The sequence below is a fragment of the Cyprinodon tularosa genome, unplaced genomic scaffold (assembly GCF_016077235.1).
Source record: "Cyprinodon tularosa strain WSP-4 unplaced genomic scaffold, ASM1607723v1 ctg231, whole genome shotgun sequence".
NCBI lineage: Eukaryota > Metazoa > Chordata > Actinopteri > Cyprinodontiformes > Cyprinodontidae > Cyprinodon > Cyprinodon tularosa.
In genome coordinates this window covers 815,110-834,620 of record NW_024038867.1, presented here as the reverse complement: position 1 = coordinate 834,620, position 19,511 = coordinate 815,110, and the positions used below count along the sequence as shown (strand labels likewise).

The window sequence follows — 19,511 nt, the reverse complement described above, 5'->3', positions numbered from 1 at the left end:
GAAAAAGAACAAAGATGGTACAGGCACTGTGTGGGGTTACCAGAGTCATGTGAGAGTGAAAAATAGTGATCGTCTGTCTGAATGGTTAGTTAACTGAGTTTACTATCAAGTTCACTATATAGTCCCTGCTCTATAGTCATTAGCTACCGATCCGATCCAAACTTTGGTTGATCAGAAATTCAAAATCTCCGTTTACATGGACACTAAATGAAATGATCCGATCATGACGTGTGTATACATGTACCAAGCGTTGGATCAGATTAAACCTTTTAAGCATGCGCAGAACTTCCTGCCAAACTTGGCAGTTCTGTCTGCGTCTGGTTTTTGGGAGGCCTGACAAACGATGCGCTCGGAGTGAGCGGAAAGAAAAACGGAGAGAGGAGGAAAAAAGCGCTTGGCAGCGAAATGTCCGAGAGAAAATGTAGAGAATGAGCGATTGAACCGGCGTGAGAGAGCGAGTGGGCTGTGGAGAGAGAAAAGAGGAAGAGGAGGAGGATAAATTCCTGCTTCCTGCAGCTTTAAATGAACTTGAATGTATAAGTCGGCGTTCCTAGACTCCTCCCGCCATGTTGTTCACAACAAGAGCGAGAGCGACCGGTGGTTTCCTGTTGTTGACAAGGCGGAAAAACGTCACGCTGACGTCGCACACATGCGCAGTGAAGATTATTTTACTCTTAAGATCCGAATGGGTGTTTACATGGACGCCAATCAGAATGGCGATCGGCAGAAACCACCTCTCTCTTTCGGAATTAAATTTATTTCCGATCGGACCGAATCGGATTAGAATCTTCAGTCTGACATGTTTACATGAAACATTTTTGATCTGATCAGGCCTTCAATCCGATTAGTTGTGTCCATGTAAACGTAGCTAATGAGGGGTTTAGGGTGAATGTCAATACGCAGCCACAGTTTGTGATTAACCATATTCTGAAGATGAGTCTCACTGTTATTCATAAGGTTCATTTTATGAAGAATTCTTCTTTGTGAAATAATCTCCATAGGTTTGAGAGAGGTTCCCGGGATAGAAACATATTGCTTTATTAGCTTATTGAGCTTTTTTAAGTCATTTGCTCTGATGCTGTTACCCCAGCATATGATGGCAGAAGAGATCCCACTATCCACAACAGACTTATAGACAATATGTAGCATTTTGCTGCAAACACAGAAGGACCTAAGTTTCCTAAAGACGTGCCGTCTCAGACATAAGCACTGCATCTCCAATCAAGCCTGTTCATCAGGTGAACACCAAGGTATTTCTACTCCTCCACCACCTCCACTTCTTCTTCTCTAATAATTGCATTTAACTTTTTCCTGTTTCCTCTGAAACCTACAATCAGCTCCCTTCTTTTGTTCACATTCAGGATAAGATTATTGTTTCCACACCACAAATTGCAGTTCCCTGTAATGAGCTTCTTCTCCATTTCTGATACAACTATCAACAGAGTCATCCAAGTATTTCCACAGATGACAGGACACTGTCTTGTTCTGGGATTCAGAGTTGTACAGAGTACATAGGAATGGTGAAAGTACTGTCCCCTGTGGTCTTTCTGTGCAGCTGATTACCTTATTAGACAGTTACCCTCTTCACTCTATAGGGGTCCTGACAGCTGCTGGTTGTTTGCTCATTTGGACAAAGGGAATCTCTCCAGGACCTTCATGATGTGGGATATCAGGGCAACAGGTCTATATTCACTAAGGACTGTTGGCCAAGTTTTCTTTGGCCCTAAAACAATGCAGGAGGTCTTCCTCAACACTGGAACTGTCTCCTGGGTCAGACTAAGGTTGAAGAGGTGCTGTGGAATCCCATATCGCTGCTCTGCACAGCCCATCAGGACTCTGGAGCTGACACCATCAGGACCTGGTGACTTCTTACAATTCAGTCTCTCCAGATGCCTCCCTCTCATGGAAAATGGGCAAGATAAAACATTAAAGGTGTCACGAGAAGGGTCAAAGGAAGGTGGCATGTCTGACTGTGGGGAGAAACGAAGGATGCTGAGCTTCTTCCTAAACTGAACCTATGGAATAATGCATTCAGTTCATTGGCTCTATCCTGACTTCCACCTGCTTGATCCTCTTTTTGCTTGAAGTCTCTGATCTTCATCCCTAACCACTCTGTTGCTGTTCTGATGCATCTGGAGAACTAATGCTCTCCAGTTTCCTCCCATATACCTCCTTGCTTACTCTTACTTGATTTTGAGTAACTAATGAGCCCTTTATTTGTCTACAGTCCAGGTCTCTGGAATGAACACCTGTGTTTGAAGGTCAGCAGGAAAATGATAAAAGGTCGGCTGAAGACACGTCGTATTTTTCATTCTGTGAAATGTCTTTCATACAGTTAAGTATGCTTCTTTTCTCCTGATTTTTCAACATACTTTGAGTAGATATTATAAGGGGAGAATGTTTAAAAATAAAGTTTGATTTGATAAGTTAAGTCAGGTTTTAACCAATCATTACTTTTGTATTATTTGGCTACTAATGATAATTGTCATTAGTCAAACATGAATTTTAATGAGGTTAAAAAAGTATAGCGATGATTATGGAAGCAGGTAATCAAACTAATCTGTTTACCAATTTTTTGCACAACTGAATCTCACATACACACTTTAATCAACTTTGCCATCATTTGAGTGTTATTTGCTCAATGAACAGGAAATTGACAATTTAATGTATTTCTCTCTTGATAAGTTTTTAAATATATTTTACTTATTGTTTTAATCCTGAGCACAATGAAAATAATCACTCTATATTTGTTTTTAAATCATATTTCATGTGGACATAAAAAAGGTAAAAATTTAAAAAAATGTTTGAATATATCCTGTAACTTGTAGATATGCGCTCCATCCAATCTAATTGAACCTAAGCTTTTTAACAGAAAGAAAACATTTAGAACTCTACATCATAGTGAGGACATATATGTAAGCACTGCACATGTAGAATATAGGTTAATAATAGGTTATGGAATGTGATGCATTGTAATTATGTACACTGCTGTGCTGCACATACAGACGTGTCCATTTATTGAATATCTGTGCCCACCTGCAGGTTAAATTGCGCTGAGAATGCTCCATCTTCCACATAGCTGATATCGTTCTTGGTGAGGTTCAAATAGGTGAGGTTTCCAAAGCGACTGAGCGAGGAATAATGCACTGACCGTATCTTGTTCTCATTCAGCCTCAGATCCACAATTGTGCTGTAAATAGATGTGAAGTTATTCAGCAAAAGTAACAATTAAAATGAGAAATAAGCTTTCCTCTATTAGTGTTATCTTACCTGTTAATTTGGGAGGGAATGGCTTCATAGGGAGGCTGGTTCATACTGCAGATGGCCAGCCACACAAAGCCTTTCTCCCCTTCGATAAGCCAGCAGTCAGCTGTTACAGCCGGTAGTCGGAGCAGTGACAGCAGAGCAAGCCAGCAGAGGAAGGAGCTGGCTGTGGATAAGATCCCGGATGAAGAACCACCAGCCTTGTTATTTCTCAGCTGTCTTGATGTCTGGGCCATTTGGGATGTCATTACAATATCTGACGGTGAAATCCAACCAAAGATCCCTGCCATTTAACATTTATTCCTGTAGGCCACAGCCATTGAAAAGAGGATTCTTTTTATTTCCACTAGAAATAATCTCTGTATCGAAAGTGATGTTTTATGTTATCTCTGTTTCCTATATGCTTGTATTTCTTGCTTTCTCCTTTTTCTCGGTTTTATTGAAGGGATAATTAGAATACTGGAGTAGAAATGAGTGTAACAATTGGAGTTGGCACTTTACTGGCAGGTTGTGTGTCTAAGTAAGCAGCATCTATCCCTATATAAAGTTCACAATAATTATTTCCAATATAAATTGGCAAGTTGAATTTGTCCTGCTGCCAGACTGATTTTCGTGTCCTCTGTGGCCATCTCTGATTCGATGGGTGTCTCTTCTCATTCTCCCTTAGCACTTGATGGACTTCCCTTGGTTTGAGAACTTGTCCCTAGTGAGAAAACACAAAGGCAAAAGAGATAAGGGTGTTAGGCAAGGATCTCTAATTAAACATAGGCGTTTGTTTGTGAGACACAATGATCTCAGCCCCATTACTGAGACGCTTAGAGAGAAGGGAGAATATTCCCTCTTGGCTGACTTAAAGAGATGCAGCAGACACACTCAGTGGTCAGTTTCTAAACTCCAAATACATCATGAAATGAATACAAATCACACCTGCATGTTTTTAAAGGGTATTCCTGCTGTAAATTCACACATTCTATACTGCTGCTCCACCATTAGCCTCAGGGCATTTGGTTGGCCCTACTAAGAATTGCAGAGTTCAAGATACTGTTTCTAATGAATTTCTATGCTCCAAATAAAACACTTCCTGGGAATTAAAATGAAAAAAAAAAATCTGATGTATGATGGATCAAGAGGCTGAGGGGGCTCGCAGCAGATCTCCCAGTAAAAATGTGTGTGAAGGGAAGAGATGAATGCAACAAACAGTGAAATGAAAGGAGAGATGGTGACGGTTAGAGAGAAAGAGATGTGGCAAGCTGGTTTGATAAGCAAAATTCTGGACAGAGATTGGAATGAACTGCTTTTTGTGTTTGAGGAATTACTTTGAAAAGAAGCAAATCCAAGAAGTAACCAACATCATGGAGTTGAAATAGTTTGAGAATGAGTGAAGGGTTTAGCTTCCCCATAAATGCTTCTTTTGGATTTTTATCTTCTGCAGAATACAGATGAGTTGAAAAGCAGGGAGGTTCTGATGTGCCAACATAGATCAGAGACTACATGGCAGAAGGGGAGCATACATTTGTTTTAAATTTAATCCCTCTAGGTAGATATATCACTTTGATATTAAAGTTAAGTATGAAGTATGTGCAGATTCTGCAGATGATTTCCACCAATAAGATCCTGTTTCCTGGAATGTATTTTACATATTACAAACAGTTTTTTTTTTTAGTTTTTTTTTACTAAACTAAAAACAGACGATGTGTACTGTAAATTAATTAATCTCATAGGAGTACGGTTAGGACACTCTACATGTTTCTATAGTAAAGCTGTTAGTTTTTTTTTTTCCTTTATCTGTATTGTTCTGCGCATAAGCCGGTGGGTGCATCACATCTGCAGTGTTCCAACCTGGTTATTAGTATTAAGCACAATATAAACTGAAATGCAAAATGTGCTGTTGCATACCTTTTTAAAATTGGTTTATGATATATGTTAACCTTTTATCTTTTAATACCAACTAAATTAATTAAATCTTATATGTTTTGCTTTCAGCCTCACTAATATCACAAATGAAAAATGGCATATGTGTTTGTGAGATTATGTTAACTTGGAAGAGCTCTCCCACCCGGTCAGCTAACTCTATAATTGATGGTGAGACTTCCTCTCAAACAGCATCAGACAAACTCTGTGCCCAGCCAACCAGGCGAAGGGTACGAACTGCTGCCAGCATATTACACACAACAGGCGGATTCACTGTGGCACAGGAAACGGTCTTTCTGCTGACCAAGGGTTAAGCTTAGGTAAACAACCGTAGAGAATGTCATGGGGTGCAGGAAGGATGCAGAGATAAAGAGAACACCCAGCAGTCACTGTAGAATGAGATGCAAGGAAGGCTGATTCCTGTGTGACCCCTCTTTGCAACGAGGCAAGTAATGTCAACTGAAAGAAGAGATGAAGGAGCAGGCAGTACAGGCCAACTGAGGGAGATATGTTTGCACTTGCCCCCATTTTAGCATTTTTGCAGTTAATACACATGTAACAGCTAACATGATACACACAGAAGGAACTGTTAGAAAGCTGTCGTCCTCTTTTCCATTTTGCATCATTCATTGGGCTGCCTGCTACGCTCCAGCTCACAGTGCTTACTTGGTCCGTCTCAGCTGTGGAGAGCTGCCCTGTGGAATATTTCAGCACTCGGCATCATGACCGCTTTACCTCCCTGTCATGTCATGCTAAAAAATTTATAAAGGTACAAACTGTCATAGGAGAAGAGACTCTATGTGACTTAAGCTTACTATACAGGTAAGGAATATTGCTATGATGTCATGTAGAATTGGCAGAATATTATATTTGTTTTAGTAATAGTCACAACAACAGTGTGCTACATTTCATGTGGCATGATTTAGATGATCAAGTCACTACCTTGCTATGCTTATTTACCTAAAAATAATAATAACTTTTGCAACAACAAATAGACACATTTAAAAAAAAAAACAAGTGGATTAATTAATGAAAAAACATTCATTGAAATTTGATCATTTTTCATAATTATTTGTTGACATCCTAATAATGTCCCCCTTTCAAACGCAGCAGAACATCGAGAATTTCTCCCCATTATATTTACGCATTATATTTAGAACAAAAAAGAGGCTGAAAAAATACTATTTCAAAACTAAATATTTATTAAAAGTGCCCATGATTCAGAGGTGTTTAAATAATTATGTGATCAAGTCAGCATTTTCAAGGATGAATCAAAGATTCCTTAAATAACACTACTATTTTGGCACCAGGTATAATAAGAGATGTTTGGCTAACAGAGATTCATTAAATTTTGTAAGCTGTCTTGATGTTTATATATTGAAATTTATATTAGTGGCCAAACCAATACAATAAGTATAACAAATTACACAAAAATGTGTGGTTTCATGTTTTTGTGTACAAAATAACACCCAAACACATACTATTACTTCACCACATTGCCCCTTTCCTTTCTTCTGTGTGACTGATGAGAAGCATTTAGAGATGGGTTTCCTCCTGGGCAGGTTATGACTGAGGCAGAAATATGAGCACATTAATAAGAGACACACACTCATAAATACACACAGCCACACGGCTATTCACATAAACACAGGCAAAGAGACGCATCCCGCAGCTCTTCATTTCAGTGTGTAGTGGGGCGTCACACACTCAAGCAAGTACTCTCATTACTATTCAGAAGCAATGTGCAAAGCAGCAGCACCAATGTAGCTAAAAGTCATCAAGAGAAAAATGATGGAGGTGAGGGGAGAAGACAGATGGCTAAGTAGAGTGCCTGTGTGGGTTTGGACTCAAACAACATCCGTAGTGGTTTTGCAAGGAGGAAGCTTCATTTGTAAGGACAACTTTTTTAAGGTGATGAAGTTATATGTCTAACTCTATTTGATGCTACTCACCAGAGCACAGCCTTTTTTTTTTCTACAAAGGTTTTTACTCAAAGGTGACCTGTGGTTTTCCACATGATGATGAGAGGCCAGAAATCTGAACTGTTGGCCTTCAGATTATTGGCAGCCTTTCTTGTTCTCCACAGAAATTTTCGATGATGCACAAGCGCACCACTGTTTTAGATCGCCAGAAGCCAAAATCCAACCTACCTTGAATCCCTTTGGTAGCTCAGTGGCTATTTTGTCAGAAAATCAATTAAGTCCAGATTCTCATTTTATCCCAAAAAAGGTTTCAGTAATGAATCGTCATAACTACTTAATAAAAGAAACAGGATCACAATAAGAATTTATTTGTATCAGTTATATTTTAGAGCAGAGTTAGCAATATTTCTGGAAGTTGGGTTCCTCATTCAGCAGATATAGTTAAACATTATCAGTATGACAGTCAAAGGCAAACTCAAAGTCACATGTGACCTGATCCTGTGGTACCACATGTGGTGAATAGAATAAAATAGAATAGAATTGAAAAAGAACAGAATACAGAGTGGGGGAAAAAGTTAGAAGATGAAGAAAACGTATACAAATACGCATAGAAAACATTTTTCACACATAAAAATCTCAAAGTGCTTCAGAAAAAAAGAAATGATAAAAAAAAATGATGAAAGAAACTCATTAATGCAATACTGTGTAACTGTTTAGCCACTTGGAGAGCTAATACTGTAACCTCCAGGTTAACATCCCTAAAGCACTGTTACTGCTGCACTGTTGGAAAATTAAACAGCTTCCGTAATTTCTGTACTCTGTAATCTGAAAGCAGAACACTGTGCTTTTGCTTCTGCCCTTTCTGTCTTTAAGTTTGTGTCCTGTATCTTTCTTCACAGCATGAAAAACACCTGTGTTTATATCCCAGATATCAAAAAGCAAGAGGCACTTCCAAGTAAAGGGTGATTGAGTGTTTGTGACAAGGAGACACCATAAAGAGCACAACAAACAATAAAGGAAATGGAACAGGAACAAAGACATGTTGCGATTTGACAGGCAAAACCATCTTCATCTGCTTTATCATTTCAGACTGATGTATTGTAGTTTCTAGAGCTGTTTAACCATCTTAAACAGTAAGCAAAGAGTCATTTAAGACATTTGACTGCCTATACAAGCTTAACCTTTCAGCCGGTTCATATTTTATTCAAGCAGCGGTCAAGTAGAGAAGCACTGGGTCGTTCTTAATTCTCAGGCTGATGGTGTCCCAGATGGCTTTTTTAGTATCTCTGGTTAAATGGCATATAAATGTAAAACAAGACATTTCTGCAATTTTAAAGGGGAATAAAAGAGGTTCTCTTTCAGTGGTTTATGTGTTTTTGTTGCACTCAAAAAAGTTACAAAACCACAGACTACAGTTAATGTTTTTCTTCACAGAACATTCTTTTCTAAGCTGCTTGAAACACCTTGTTTGAAGTCCAAGCTTTCTCTCCGTCACCATGAAGGACATTTGCATAATGTCTTCTTAGTGGCTGGTAGGACACATTTGAAACAAAGAAGGAATTCAGCAGTTTTTTCCCCCTCATCAAACAGCAATGCAGTCTGAACACAACGGTCCTCTCAGGAGGGCATCTAGAGATGAACTATAATGGATCGTTTCAACCAGAGATGACCGCAGTTTCTCAGCTCTGGCTGCAAACAATAGGGTCTGTTTTATCTGAAACAACAACATATTTACAATGCTCTGTAGGCATATAAACTAGCACACATTTACCTCTGACTTTATTCAATTACAGTGTTTCCAAAACTGTTTGTTTTAAAACAGTTTTACTTAGAGATGTTTTAGGGTTTACTCTCTACATTTCTATTTCTGGCAGGATTCTAGAAAATACATAAGCCTTTTTCTATCGAAACGTTCCAAGCCATCAGACCAAAAAATGAGAGTTGTAAGTGCTTTGAATAATTGTTAGTTTTGGGGCTTTTTGGGATTGGAAAAATATGGAAAGGCTGATCTGCTCTTATGTCCGGAAAACAATGTATTTGTTCAAACAGGTTTTCAAACCCTCTAAGACACCTCAAAACAGTACAAAAATCTCAAATGATACTTTTCTTTAATAGGTATCATGACAGAATTTTCTTTCCTCTTTTTTTGATGAGTTGTCTTGATTTTGTCTGATATTTACATGTCCTGTTCTTTCCCCGTTTTCCATTGTTTAGGGGCATAGATCAAATCATATTAGGTATTTGACAATGGGTAGCACAGAAATATAATTGCCTTGTGTTATTATACTCACACACATGTAGATGCCATTTTGCAAAGCAAAAATGACACATGAGATGGGTCTACTAAATAGAAGTGAGTCATCTGGATCAGTTTTTAAGGTGGAACAAAGGGAGAATTGTAATTAGAATGAGGGAGGATTGTAGAAACTCAATGATAAGAGAGTAGCTCACATATAAGGCATTAATAATTCTTTAGTAAATCTACAATTGTCACGTCACAACCTAGAACTTCGGGCAGAATTTACTTTCTTGGTCAGGTTTGTGTCCAAAAAGAAGGAAAAGTATTTTGTTTTCACTCTATTCCCATTGTACAGATATATGTCAAATATTAATATATTAATAACAGTATAAGGAACAGATATAACAGATTGAAATCATCATCAAACAGGGCAATACAATAAAATGTATCCCATGCATTGTAGACCAAAAAAAAGGAATTCATAATTCTGAAAGGAAAATAATGCAAGTTTAAATTTTTAAGAAATGTACATTTCTCACCTGTTTCCTCTGGTTTATATTCAGTTCAGACTGAGCATTTAGTGCCAGATCATTTCTTGTCTTTCTGTCAGTCTGTCGTTTCAGTTTTAGTTCATGGTTCCTGTCCTGGATCCTAGCAGCCAGTGGAAAGAGGGTTTTTGTGTTTGTCTCGTCTCCTGATCGTCCACTGTTCCTCCCCCGCGGAGTCTTCTGGGTTTTTGGCTCAATATGTGGGGAGGTTCAGTTTTTATCCAGTAAGCCTGGCTCCAGGGAGGAGACCAGTTTAAAGTCCAGCTTCAAGTTCCGGTTCCACGTCCTGTCTCGGCTACCCTCTTCCACTGAGCCTGCCTGTCTGCACCTGATCCTGTCTGCTCCTGTGCGTGACCACCTGGTCATGCTTCTGGTCACAGTGAGACTCTGAACCCTCCTGGAAGTCTGTGGATGCCTGGAAGTCTGGATCCTGCCACCTGCTTCTGTTCCTGCCTGATCTGGATTCTGCCTGTTTCTGTCTGTTCCTGTCTGTTCTGGATCCCTGACCAGGATCGGCTTCCAGCATGACCTCTGGGACTGCAGCACCTGGGGACATTCTTGGTCTGGACTGTTAAACCAGGTAAGTGACCAACTCAGATAATCTTCTGTCCGATGATCGTGGTCACTTACCTGTGTTTCTCCCACTACAGAGTGTCTGAGATTGGGCGGTACCCCGCTCCCCCGCCTGCAGTGTCTGCAAGCCACAGCTCCGCTTTTATTTTGTTTGTTTATTTGATAAACGTTTTGAACTTTCCTACTGACTGTCTCTCCTTGAATACTGGGTCCATCTGTCCTCGGTTCATGACAAAAAAATCCTCCCGAAGTGCAGCAGCATGATTAATATTTTTGGATTTCAATTTTGGACCTCAAGGGCCACTGTTTTTTCTATCCTGAATGGAGTAGCTATTCATCATTTCATCAGATCCCTTTTAGTCATGCATTCATCTCAGTGAAAATTATAAACACACAGAATAAGGTGTTCTGTAGAAAAAGATTCAGAACAATAAGTTCAGAATGTCCTAGTCAAAGTTTAGATGGAAATAACACTGCAATAACTTATACTATTTATCTATTTAACAAACCAGAAACTGCACTTTGCCTGCCACCACTTTACTGTGCATAAGATACTGTATATAGATGTCCCCTTAAATCTATTCCTCTTTATTTTTTACCATACACTATATATATCTGGATACGCTGTATATACTTCATGCACCTTTTTCTCCTTAATGCACCTTCTGTTCGTCATAAAAGCCGAATTCACAAGTGAATTTCTCTATTGTGAGATCAATAGAGTTGTATTCTATTCTTCTATTCTATTTTATAGGCCTATAACTAATGATGATCAAGATGCCCTTCTGTTGATGTGACTGAGCTTGGGCAACTGTACAAGTGGGGATATACACTAAAGGAATTAGAGCTGTAAGATGGACCTACAAATGGAATAAACTGGCTAAGGAGGGATGAAACGAATGCACGCCACACTTGTCTGGTATTTCATGTGAAATAGATTGACTAAAACATTGTTTTCTTTTTTTAATTCACAATTATTCCCTTATTGAATATCTCATAAAATCCCAACAAAGCAGACTGCAGTTTTTTAATGTAATGTAATATAAACAAAATGCAAAAACCACAACAAAATAAATCCTGGAAAATGATTTGCAAGGCACTGTAAGTGTAGGCTACTTGATTCTAAGCCATTCGTGGGAATGTAATTTGTTGTGACTCTCAATGTCACCCATCTCTTCCCGTCTGTCAAGACTGATTGACTCCTGCAGAAATAAGCCTTCAACATCACATAATATCACAGATCCCCAAGGGGAAACGAAAGCCTACATCTTTCCTTTCCCTTTCGTTTTTTCCTGGATGCCGGTGGCTGTTTAACGACCAGGGTAGGAGGGGAAGTTTAAGATAGTAATGAAAAGACAGGATGGGGGAGTTTGAGGGTTAAGATGACATCCTCACTTGCTGTGATAGACATTTCTATAAGAGATATGAAAACAGAAAGTGTGACCACATTTCTATCATAGAAATATATTCCCCTGCCTTCTCTCCACATTATTCTGTAAAGAGGCACAATAAAACAGGAAATGTCATTCTTCAAGCTCCTGTATTTTTCCTAACTTGAGAGAATGTACTTATCTTATCTGTCTCAATATTCTTTCCTTTATCCCGTTGTTGGAGTTATAAGAGAACAAAAACGGCAGCACTGATATAAATCTCCTCAATCAGCCCTGTGGCACTACACTTGTCGCTCCCGTGCAGACAGAAGTGGACATATGAGATGACATGGATAAACCTCTGTGTTAGGGATTGTATGCTTACATAACATGTTTTGTATTGAACGAGGTGTACAGAAAAGATGAAGAAAGAAGACAACCACAAAAAAATAAAGAGTAATGATGGAACTACATAAAATAGGGATAGAGATAAAGAATAAAAAAAAAATTATAAATTATTTATTTCAGACAGACCACCAAAATGCATATATATATATATATATATATATATATATATATATATATATATATATATATATATATATACATAGCTCGGCAAAGAACTCATGCTCTTCCTCAACACTGAAGTCCTCAGACATTTTTCTTTCGTTGTTTCTTTCTTTGCACAGGTAAACAGCACATTTCTTCTTCTACGCTTGCATTATCGGCAGAGCAGACGTTGAATGCGCACTTTCGTCTGGTTTGGTCTGCCGCGGTTTCCGTAGACTCGTGAACGCGCTTTTAGGAAATCCTATACACTACTGTTTATGCTCTGAAAACATTCTAAATGACTTTGTTTCGAGTAAATTATGGACGCTACCCACTCAGGACACTTGGAATACATTGGACGAGCAGTATGGAGGAATATTGACACGTTTTTTGTGGACTTTTATGGACCTTTCTGCCTCGGGCACCATAGACCTCCATTATTTGAATGTCAGCAGACAGCAAGAAGTCTCCCAGATCTCCAGATGCATTTGAGATATCAAAAAAGTACTCCAGAGTGTTGTTCAGCATGGGGGCGAGTAGAAAATGAAGGCTAATCATGTTTTGGGTGTACTATTCCTTTAAGACATTTTAAGGCTAAGGCATGTCCTCTCAATTAAACAAGTATATAATCACTGGCCACACTATGGGCCTGATTTTCAGAAGGTTTGCATGTCGTAAACAGTGCAAAATGTTTGTACGTGCAGAGCAGATTGTCACAGAAGATGCCTGTGATTTGTATTTGCAATTCAGGAAACAGACCATTTTTCCATCTCTGCCTTCATTAATATGCAAATCACATTCTAATCACTAAAATGTGCAAATTCATGGGTAGCAAAAGTAAACCTCTACCACATGCAGGCAATTTTACGATCAGTTTTTGCATAATTTTTACTACTGCTTAATGTCAGGTGCGAACTGACAGTCATTGCTGTCACAATTGAGGTTTTGGTATAATGCCACAGGATTGAGAGATATTCTAAGCACATGTAAATATATTTGGACAATCAAAAATAACCATAATAATAATATTAATAAAGAAAATAAACCGGCCTGCACATATGCAGCGGGATGGCAGACAACTTTATACAATTAAACAAATCTAAAAATAGTGACTGAACTTTAATATTGTGGCATGTTTAGAATGGGGTAGTGCATCTCTATTAGCATTTTTTCTCCCTTTATTTGATAAAGCATAACCACAGATAAGGCACAGTATTTTTTTTATTTTCTTATACTTTTGTTGGTAGTGCTTTGAGATAGGATATGAGGTGCACTACAAACGTTATTTTTTCCTATCATTTCTTCTTTTGAATAACCATCATTATTTCCTCTAACTCCATGGCTTTGAACCTCATCTTTGTTTCAGAGCCGCTCTCAACTACAGGTAGAATATGTAATCTGGCTGACTAGGGAAATAACAAGCAAACAGTACATTCCAATTTTAATCACGTTTTCTAGAGAATATGGATAAAATATTTGAGGGATCTCAGAGATCTCAACAGTTAACCTACATTCTTTTGTAATGCAGCAGTCCTGAAGAAATAGACATGAACATTTTGTGTTTAGAGACCCAGCAGCTGTCCTCTTCAGATATCCTCACATAACATGATTACTTGTGCATTGCTAAAAAATGTGTGATGCAACACAGTGTTAAACATGTCATTTCCCCATTATCTTTTATAGTAAGATGTTGCTTATAAATATCTTCCAGTCTGCACTATGGGATGTAGCTCTCTCCTTTCAAAGCTGGAGCCCAAGTGAGTTGTAGAATAACCCTTTTGTATTAAACAACCAACCTAAACATCTATTTTGGAACAGATAAAAATGCTAATTTTTAAGATGTATAGAAGTCACCCTTACTTGCCAAGAATTCTGGTTTAAATTATATGCAGGAACACATTTTGTTGTTTATGCAACAACAGAGAGCCTTGGTTCTGGCAATATGAAAACCTTGAGTCGAAATACCTAATTTGCATATGGTTCATTTAAAAAAACATTTCACAAATTTGTCTAACATTGTTAAACTACCTTTACTCAAAGCAGAAAAGCTCAATTATTATCAAAGGTGCTAAAGTAAGGTCAAATTATGTACTGAATATTACAGTTTGGATCATTTGTTTTTTTCAAAATATCTATATGCTATTATTAGACAGCTTTAAGCAGAAAAGAAAAATATGATACATTTAGTTGCAGTTTTTTCATGTATTTATTTTACATGACGGCACTTACCTTTTGATGTTTTAGTCTTTATATATTCCTCAGTTGTTTTTTTGGTGACATTTTCATCATATATATCTATTTCAAAGTCTGTAAGCATTATGTTAGATAATCCCTTTAATAACTGAGCAACTGAAGGTTATTAAAGGTGTTTCTAATCATTTTTGCTTGAGGAACCGTGCCGTAATCTACTAAAAGAGTCCTAGTCAATTCAGTAACTCTTTCCATAATATTTTTTATTGCATAGATGTTAATGAATACATAGTATCATTTAAAATGATTTAGATAGTAGTCCCTGAACACATTGTAGAGAGTATTACCTAGCACCCAGTGATTGTCCAATCTCAGTATAACTGGTGTAGATTTTCAGTCATCTAAGATAATTTAAACCAAAGGGAAATCCGGAATAAAATGAGAAAGGAACTTTTTCACTTTCTTCTGAAAGATGCTTCTTGTTAAAGATTTCATCAAGAAGGATTCTGCAGTTATGAACATAGTTAGAAGTACAAAGGAAAATCTGAATAAAAAAACAACAGGAATATGAAAGTAACTAACAGGGCAGTTTGACATGAGTCACTGGTCACATCTGAAATATAAGTTGTTTTTGGTCACACTTCTCGACGTGTGATTCTTTGTAAATCCTGCTGGGTATATGAATCAGAATCAGCTCTGCAAAATACAAGTTAAAAATATTAAATCTGGCCAACTCCTCCTTTCAGTTTTTTTTTCTTTTCTTTACCATTGATCGTTTGGTTTACTCCCATGTAAAAGTCCTCTACACATCCAGAGGGAGGCTCAGATGTCCAGGAGTCCGAAGACAGTTCAGGCAAACCATTCACATTGGAATAGGCAGGCTCAGTATTTTAGGCAGGCTCAGTGTTTGAGAGGCAGAACAGGTCAGGATCAGGAAATTACAAACACCAAGGAACTCTAAAAACACCCTCACCACTGGCTAGATAGATCAAGAGCAGAGCAAGAAATTGCTTGGCTCCGTATTTTGAAGGTGAAGGAAGGAGAAGACGTATGTGGACGGTGACGTGTGGGGGAGTAGCAGTGGATGTGGAACGGTTCTCATTGATTAACATGACTGCGAAAGTGCTCAGCACGAAGTACGTGAGCACGTGCGGAGCAGAGGGGAGCAGTGATGGAGGGTGTGGAATTTTGGGGTTAGAACCAAAGAGGATTTTTGAATGGGAGGTTAAACATCCTGAAGGAAAAAAAAGAGAATAAATATAGGTGGAGCGGGAGGAATGCTATCTTACTCACTTCAGTAATTTTTTACAGGAATGTCATTTTAATAAGCTTTAAAATAGTAGTTGCATTAACTTGGTTAACTTCTATAATAGAAACTGACCCATCACTTTACTGGAAACCAACAATGAAAAAAAAAAAAAAGCTTTACAGAGCTGTGGGCTTTAATAACATAAGAATGACTCAGCTGAACTGATAACTTTAGTTCTTTTAGCAAAAAGAAACCAATGATATCCCTGACAATGATAAGGAATCCCATTAATGCTTGTCGGGCTAAACGGCTTCAAATTCCGACTGCATACATAAACTAATATTTTTGTTGAAATCATTTTTATTTTTTATTCTAGCATTTATGGACATAATGCTAATTAATGTTCAGCACAGAATTTAAAAGCAGGCTTTATTTATATTCTTAATTTTTTCTAACTCTTATTTGATTCTGCATGTGAGCCATATGCAAATATGTCGCTTTAGGAGTTTCATAAAACCAATACAAGGTTGTGAGTTGTGATATAAAATGCACATTAAAAATTTAAACCATCACCTAACAACTACACCTTTCTAAAAGCTGTAACACATCCAAACAGAATCACACGCAGGTACTATAGATTTCCACGCAGAAAAACAAAAACAAATACACAGGTTGATAACTATGTGTCTGTGTGTTTGTATGCATGCAGGCAGTAGGCCAAAGAGGTTTTTTGCACACATAATGGGATTTCACACTTGGAAATACACATACTCTGACACACACTAATGTTGAAGATAAATATGTCTGAAAGCTATGTGTGATCCCAGACAAATAAACACCCAACCAAACACACATACACCCACACACAAGCCCCCCCTCCCCCACATGCAGTGTCCCTGATGTAAAAGGATTTGTCAGGCTCCAACATTGTACACATGCAAAGCTAATGGACTCTGATATACACCCAGACGCACCGTTCGTTTCAAAAAGGTGTAGTTTCACCCAACTGACAGAGGTGAGACACATAAACACACAGAAGGTAAAACTGTTATTTGTCTGTCCAGCATCATTGTAACACAGGTCATTGTAACCTGTTTTTCTGAGGGTACCGTTAACAGGTAGACTCCACTGAAAATCAGCTTTTATCCTGTAACCTCTTTTCCTATAAATTGTATTTAAGTCAGATTGGAAGCAGTTCCAATGTGTACTGAATCATCTTGTTGAAAAAAAAAATCTTTACAGGACTTCTGATATGACATTTAGGTTTTCTGTCTGGATAGTTCTGTGTGACTAAATAAACATAAAGCAAACCTGAACTAAAGTGAAAAAAAATATTGCTAAATAAACACTTCAGGCTGAATGGCTAAGTTTCATAAGCAACAAAATCTCGACATATTCAAATACAATGTAGCCCTTCAGAAATATTCAAATTCAATGCATCCATTTCAATCTGATTCTAGTTATAAAATAAAGCTGTTAAGTTCATACCCACTACTAGAAAGATGTAAAAGGAAGCCCAGAAGATTTATTTGCACTGTTACTGCAGAAATTGCTCTTCCTGTGAAGGCACATGGCAACAGCGGAAAGTTGACTGCTTGAAGTCAAAACACATTGCAGTATTAAAAGTAACATTACATTTAATTGTTGGTGTGTATTTAGATATATATTATAAACTCAGGTTTCTTCCTCATGGTGATTAAGAGGGTTTCACTCCAGGAAAGTGCTCTAGCTGTTCTCATCTGGATAAGTTTCAAAACATTCTGCAGTTAATACAATTAAGCATAGGCCTTAACCAAAACATTTCAGATTTTTATATGTAAAACACTGGAACTCCATTGTGATACATGTTATGTCATGTTAATGTCATGAAATGACAAAAAGCCATGATAGTTGTCAAGTTTGGTGGAAGTTAATTGAGGACCCAAATGCAGAGAGGATTTATTGCAGATTGAATTTAGATGTAGATGGTATCAGTAGCAAAAATCCAGGAATAATAAACAGGTAACCAAAACTTGGAGATGCCAGGGAGAAACATATATGAGGAGTGAAGTAATGAAGAGAAACCAACAATGAGGAACTGCACATGAGCTTTATAGATGGGAGCAGCAGGTGTGGATAGAAACAACTAGAAGGGATTTAGGGGAAAGAAGACAGACAAAATGGGGCAAAAGAGAGTAGCACAAAAACTACAACAAACAAATACAATGGCTGTGTCTGAATGTCCACCCTAATCACTATATAGGGTAGTACTGTATATACTGGTTACACAATTTTAAATGAGTGTCTGAAAGTCTAGTGGATGAAATAGTAGTGGAGTCGAAATTTCCTACTATGCAACTTGAAAAGTAGTGATCATCCATGGTCACTAGATGAGCAGATATATATCCAGAATGCTTTGCGCAGAGCGCTCTCTTTGCAAAGCATTATGGGATTTGTGTCACAGCGGTCCTCTGTCACCACAGGCTGTTGCTACCCGATGGTACAGGCTCTGCACACCGGAGTTACTTGACCAACGGGGAGCAAAAAGTATGATCTGTCCAAATGGTCAGATAACTGAGTTCAAGATAAAGTCCACTATATAGTCCCTGTTCCTTAGAGGGATTGAGGAATTTAGGGGTTATGGAGGACTTGCAGAGACAGCCAAAGACACAAAATGGAAAAGAAACTAATGACCAAGAAAACACAGAATCACATCAATCAAAGTATAACTTAAAACTCAAAAAGAAACTTAAACAGAACCAAAAAGTCCACAAAAGGCTGAATCATGACAATAATGTCGTAATTGGGTTTTCAAATTAAATTATTTGGAAATATTATTCTCCCCAAAATACAGAGAGACAATGTGTGGAAACCTAAGGAGTCCCAACCACTATTCTTATTGAAATAAGGGTAAAGTGGCTATAACCCAGCTCACATCAACTGCTTTTGTCTAAGAGTAAAAGCACAAAAATCAATATTCCTCTACATCAAAAAATCTTTTTCTTGAGTATACCTGTACTTCCAGATATAGTTGATGTTTATCCTTCCTTTTTCTTGAGTCTGTGTATGAAAACTACAATACGTATTATGTTATCGCTATTACTGTATCTCTACTAATCCTAAATTATTACTTGTATTTGTTGGCATTGCTGTATTTGAGCATTTTTATTAGGTCAGGGTTTTTTTTAAATAGTTGATTCTATTGAACCTACAAACCACTGAGATTACCCTGATTTTTCAAGACTGATTTACAACCATAAAATTTTTGTTTATCCTTTTCAGCCAATGTTTTCCAAAATGCTTTTATCCAAATGCAACCTCTTTTTAATCAAAATGCTTCAGAAACCCACCAGCTTGGTTTCAGATCATGCCTTAGTATTGAATCTCTTTAGTCAAAAGATCATAATGACATTGTTCTGTCAGCTGACTCCAATGCCTGTAGTTGACTTTCACTTTTGACAGATAATTTGAGCTATTGATTTAATAACACAAAGAGTATGGCAGAGAAGGATTCAAAATCTGACAGACAAATCGTCTTGGGGAACCTCAGCTTCTCCTTTAACTTACATTTTACGGACGGAGACACATAACAATTCAACTTTTACCGCATTGTCTTCCACTCCATTTCAGAGTAGATTTTAAACGTTCAATACTTGTTTTTAAAGCTTTAAACTCTCGACAACCCAACTTTATTCATCAGAGTTATTAAGCTCTTCT

At 37.7% G+C, this 19,511-nt stretch overlaps 1 protein-coding gene across 1 annotated transcript in view; it reads right to left on the bottom strand.

The window, feature by feature from the left end:
• LOC119784672 (protein ELFN1-like) overlaps positions 1 to 19,511 on the bottom strand; it is a 167,062-nt gene that overhangs the window by 9,528 nt on the left and 138,023 nt on the right. The window contains exons 4-5 of the mRNA XM_038286850.1: positions 3,271 to 3,967; positions 3,037 to 3,190 (exon numbers count right to left, since the gene is read on the bottom strand). Of these exons, the coding sequence (XP_038142778.1) occupies positions 3,037 to 3,190; positions 3,271 to 3,554 (438 nt within the window). The 5' untranslated portion in view covers positions 3,555 to 3,967. The remainder of the gene's footprint in view (positions 1 to 3,036; positions 3,191 to 3,270; positions 3,968 to 19,511) is intronic.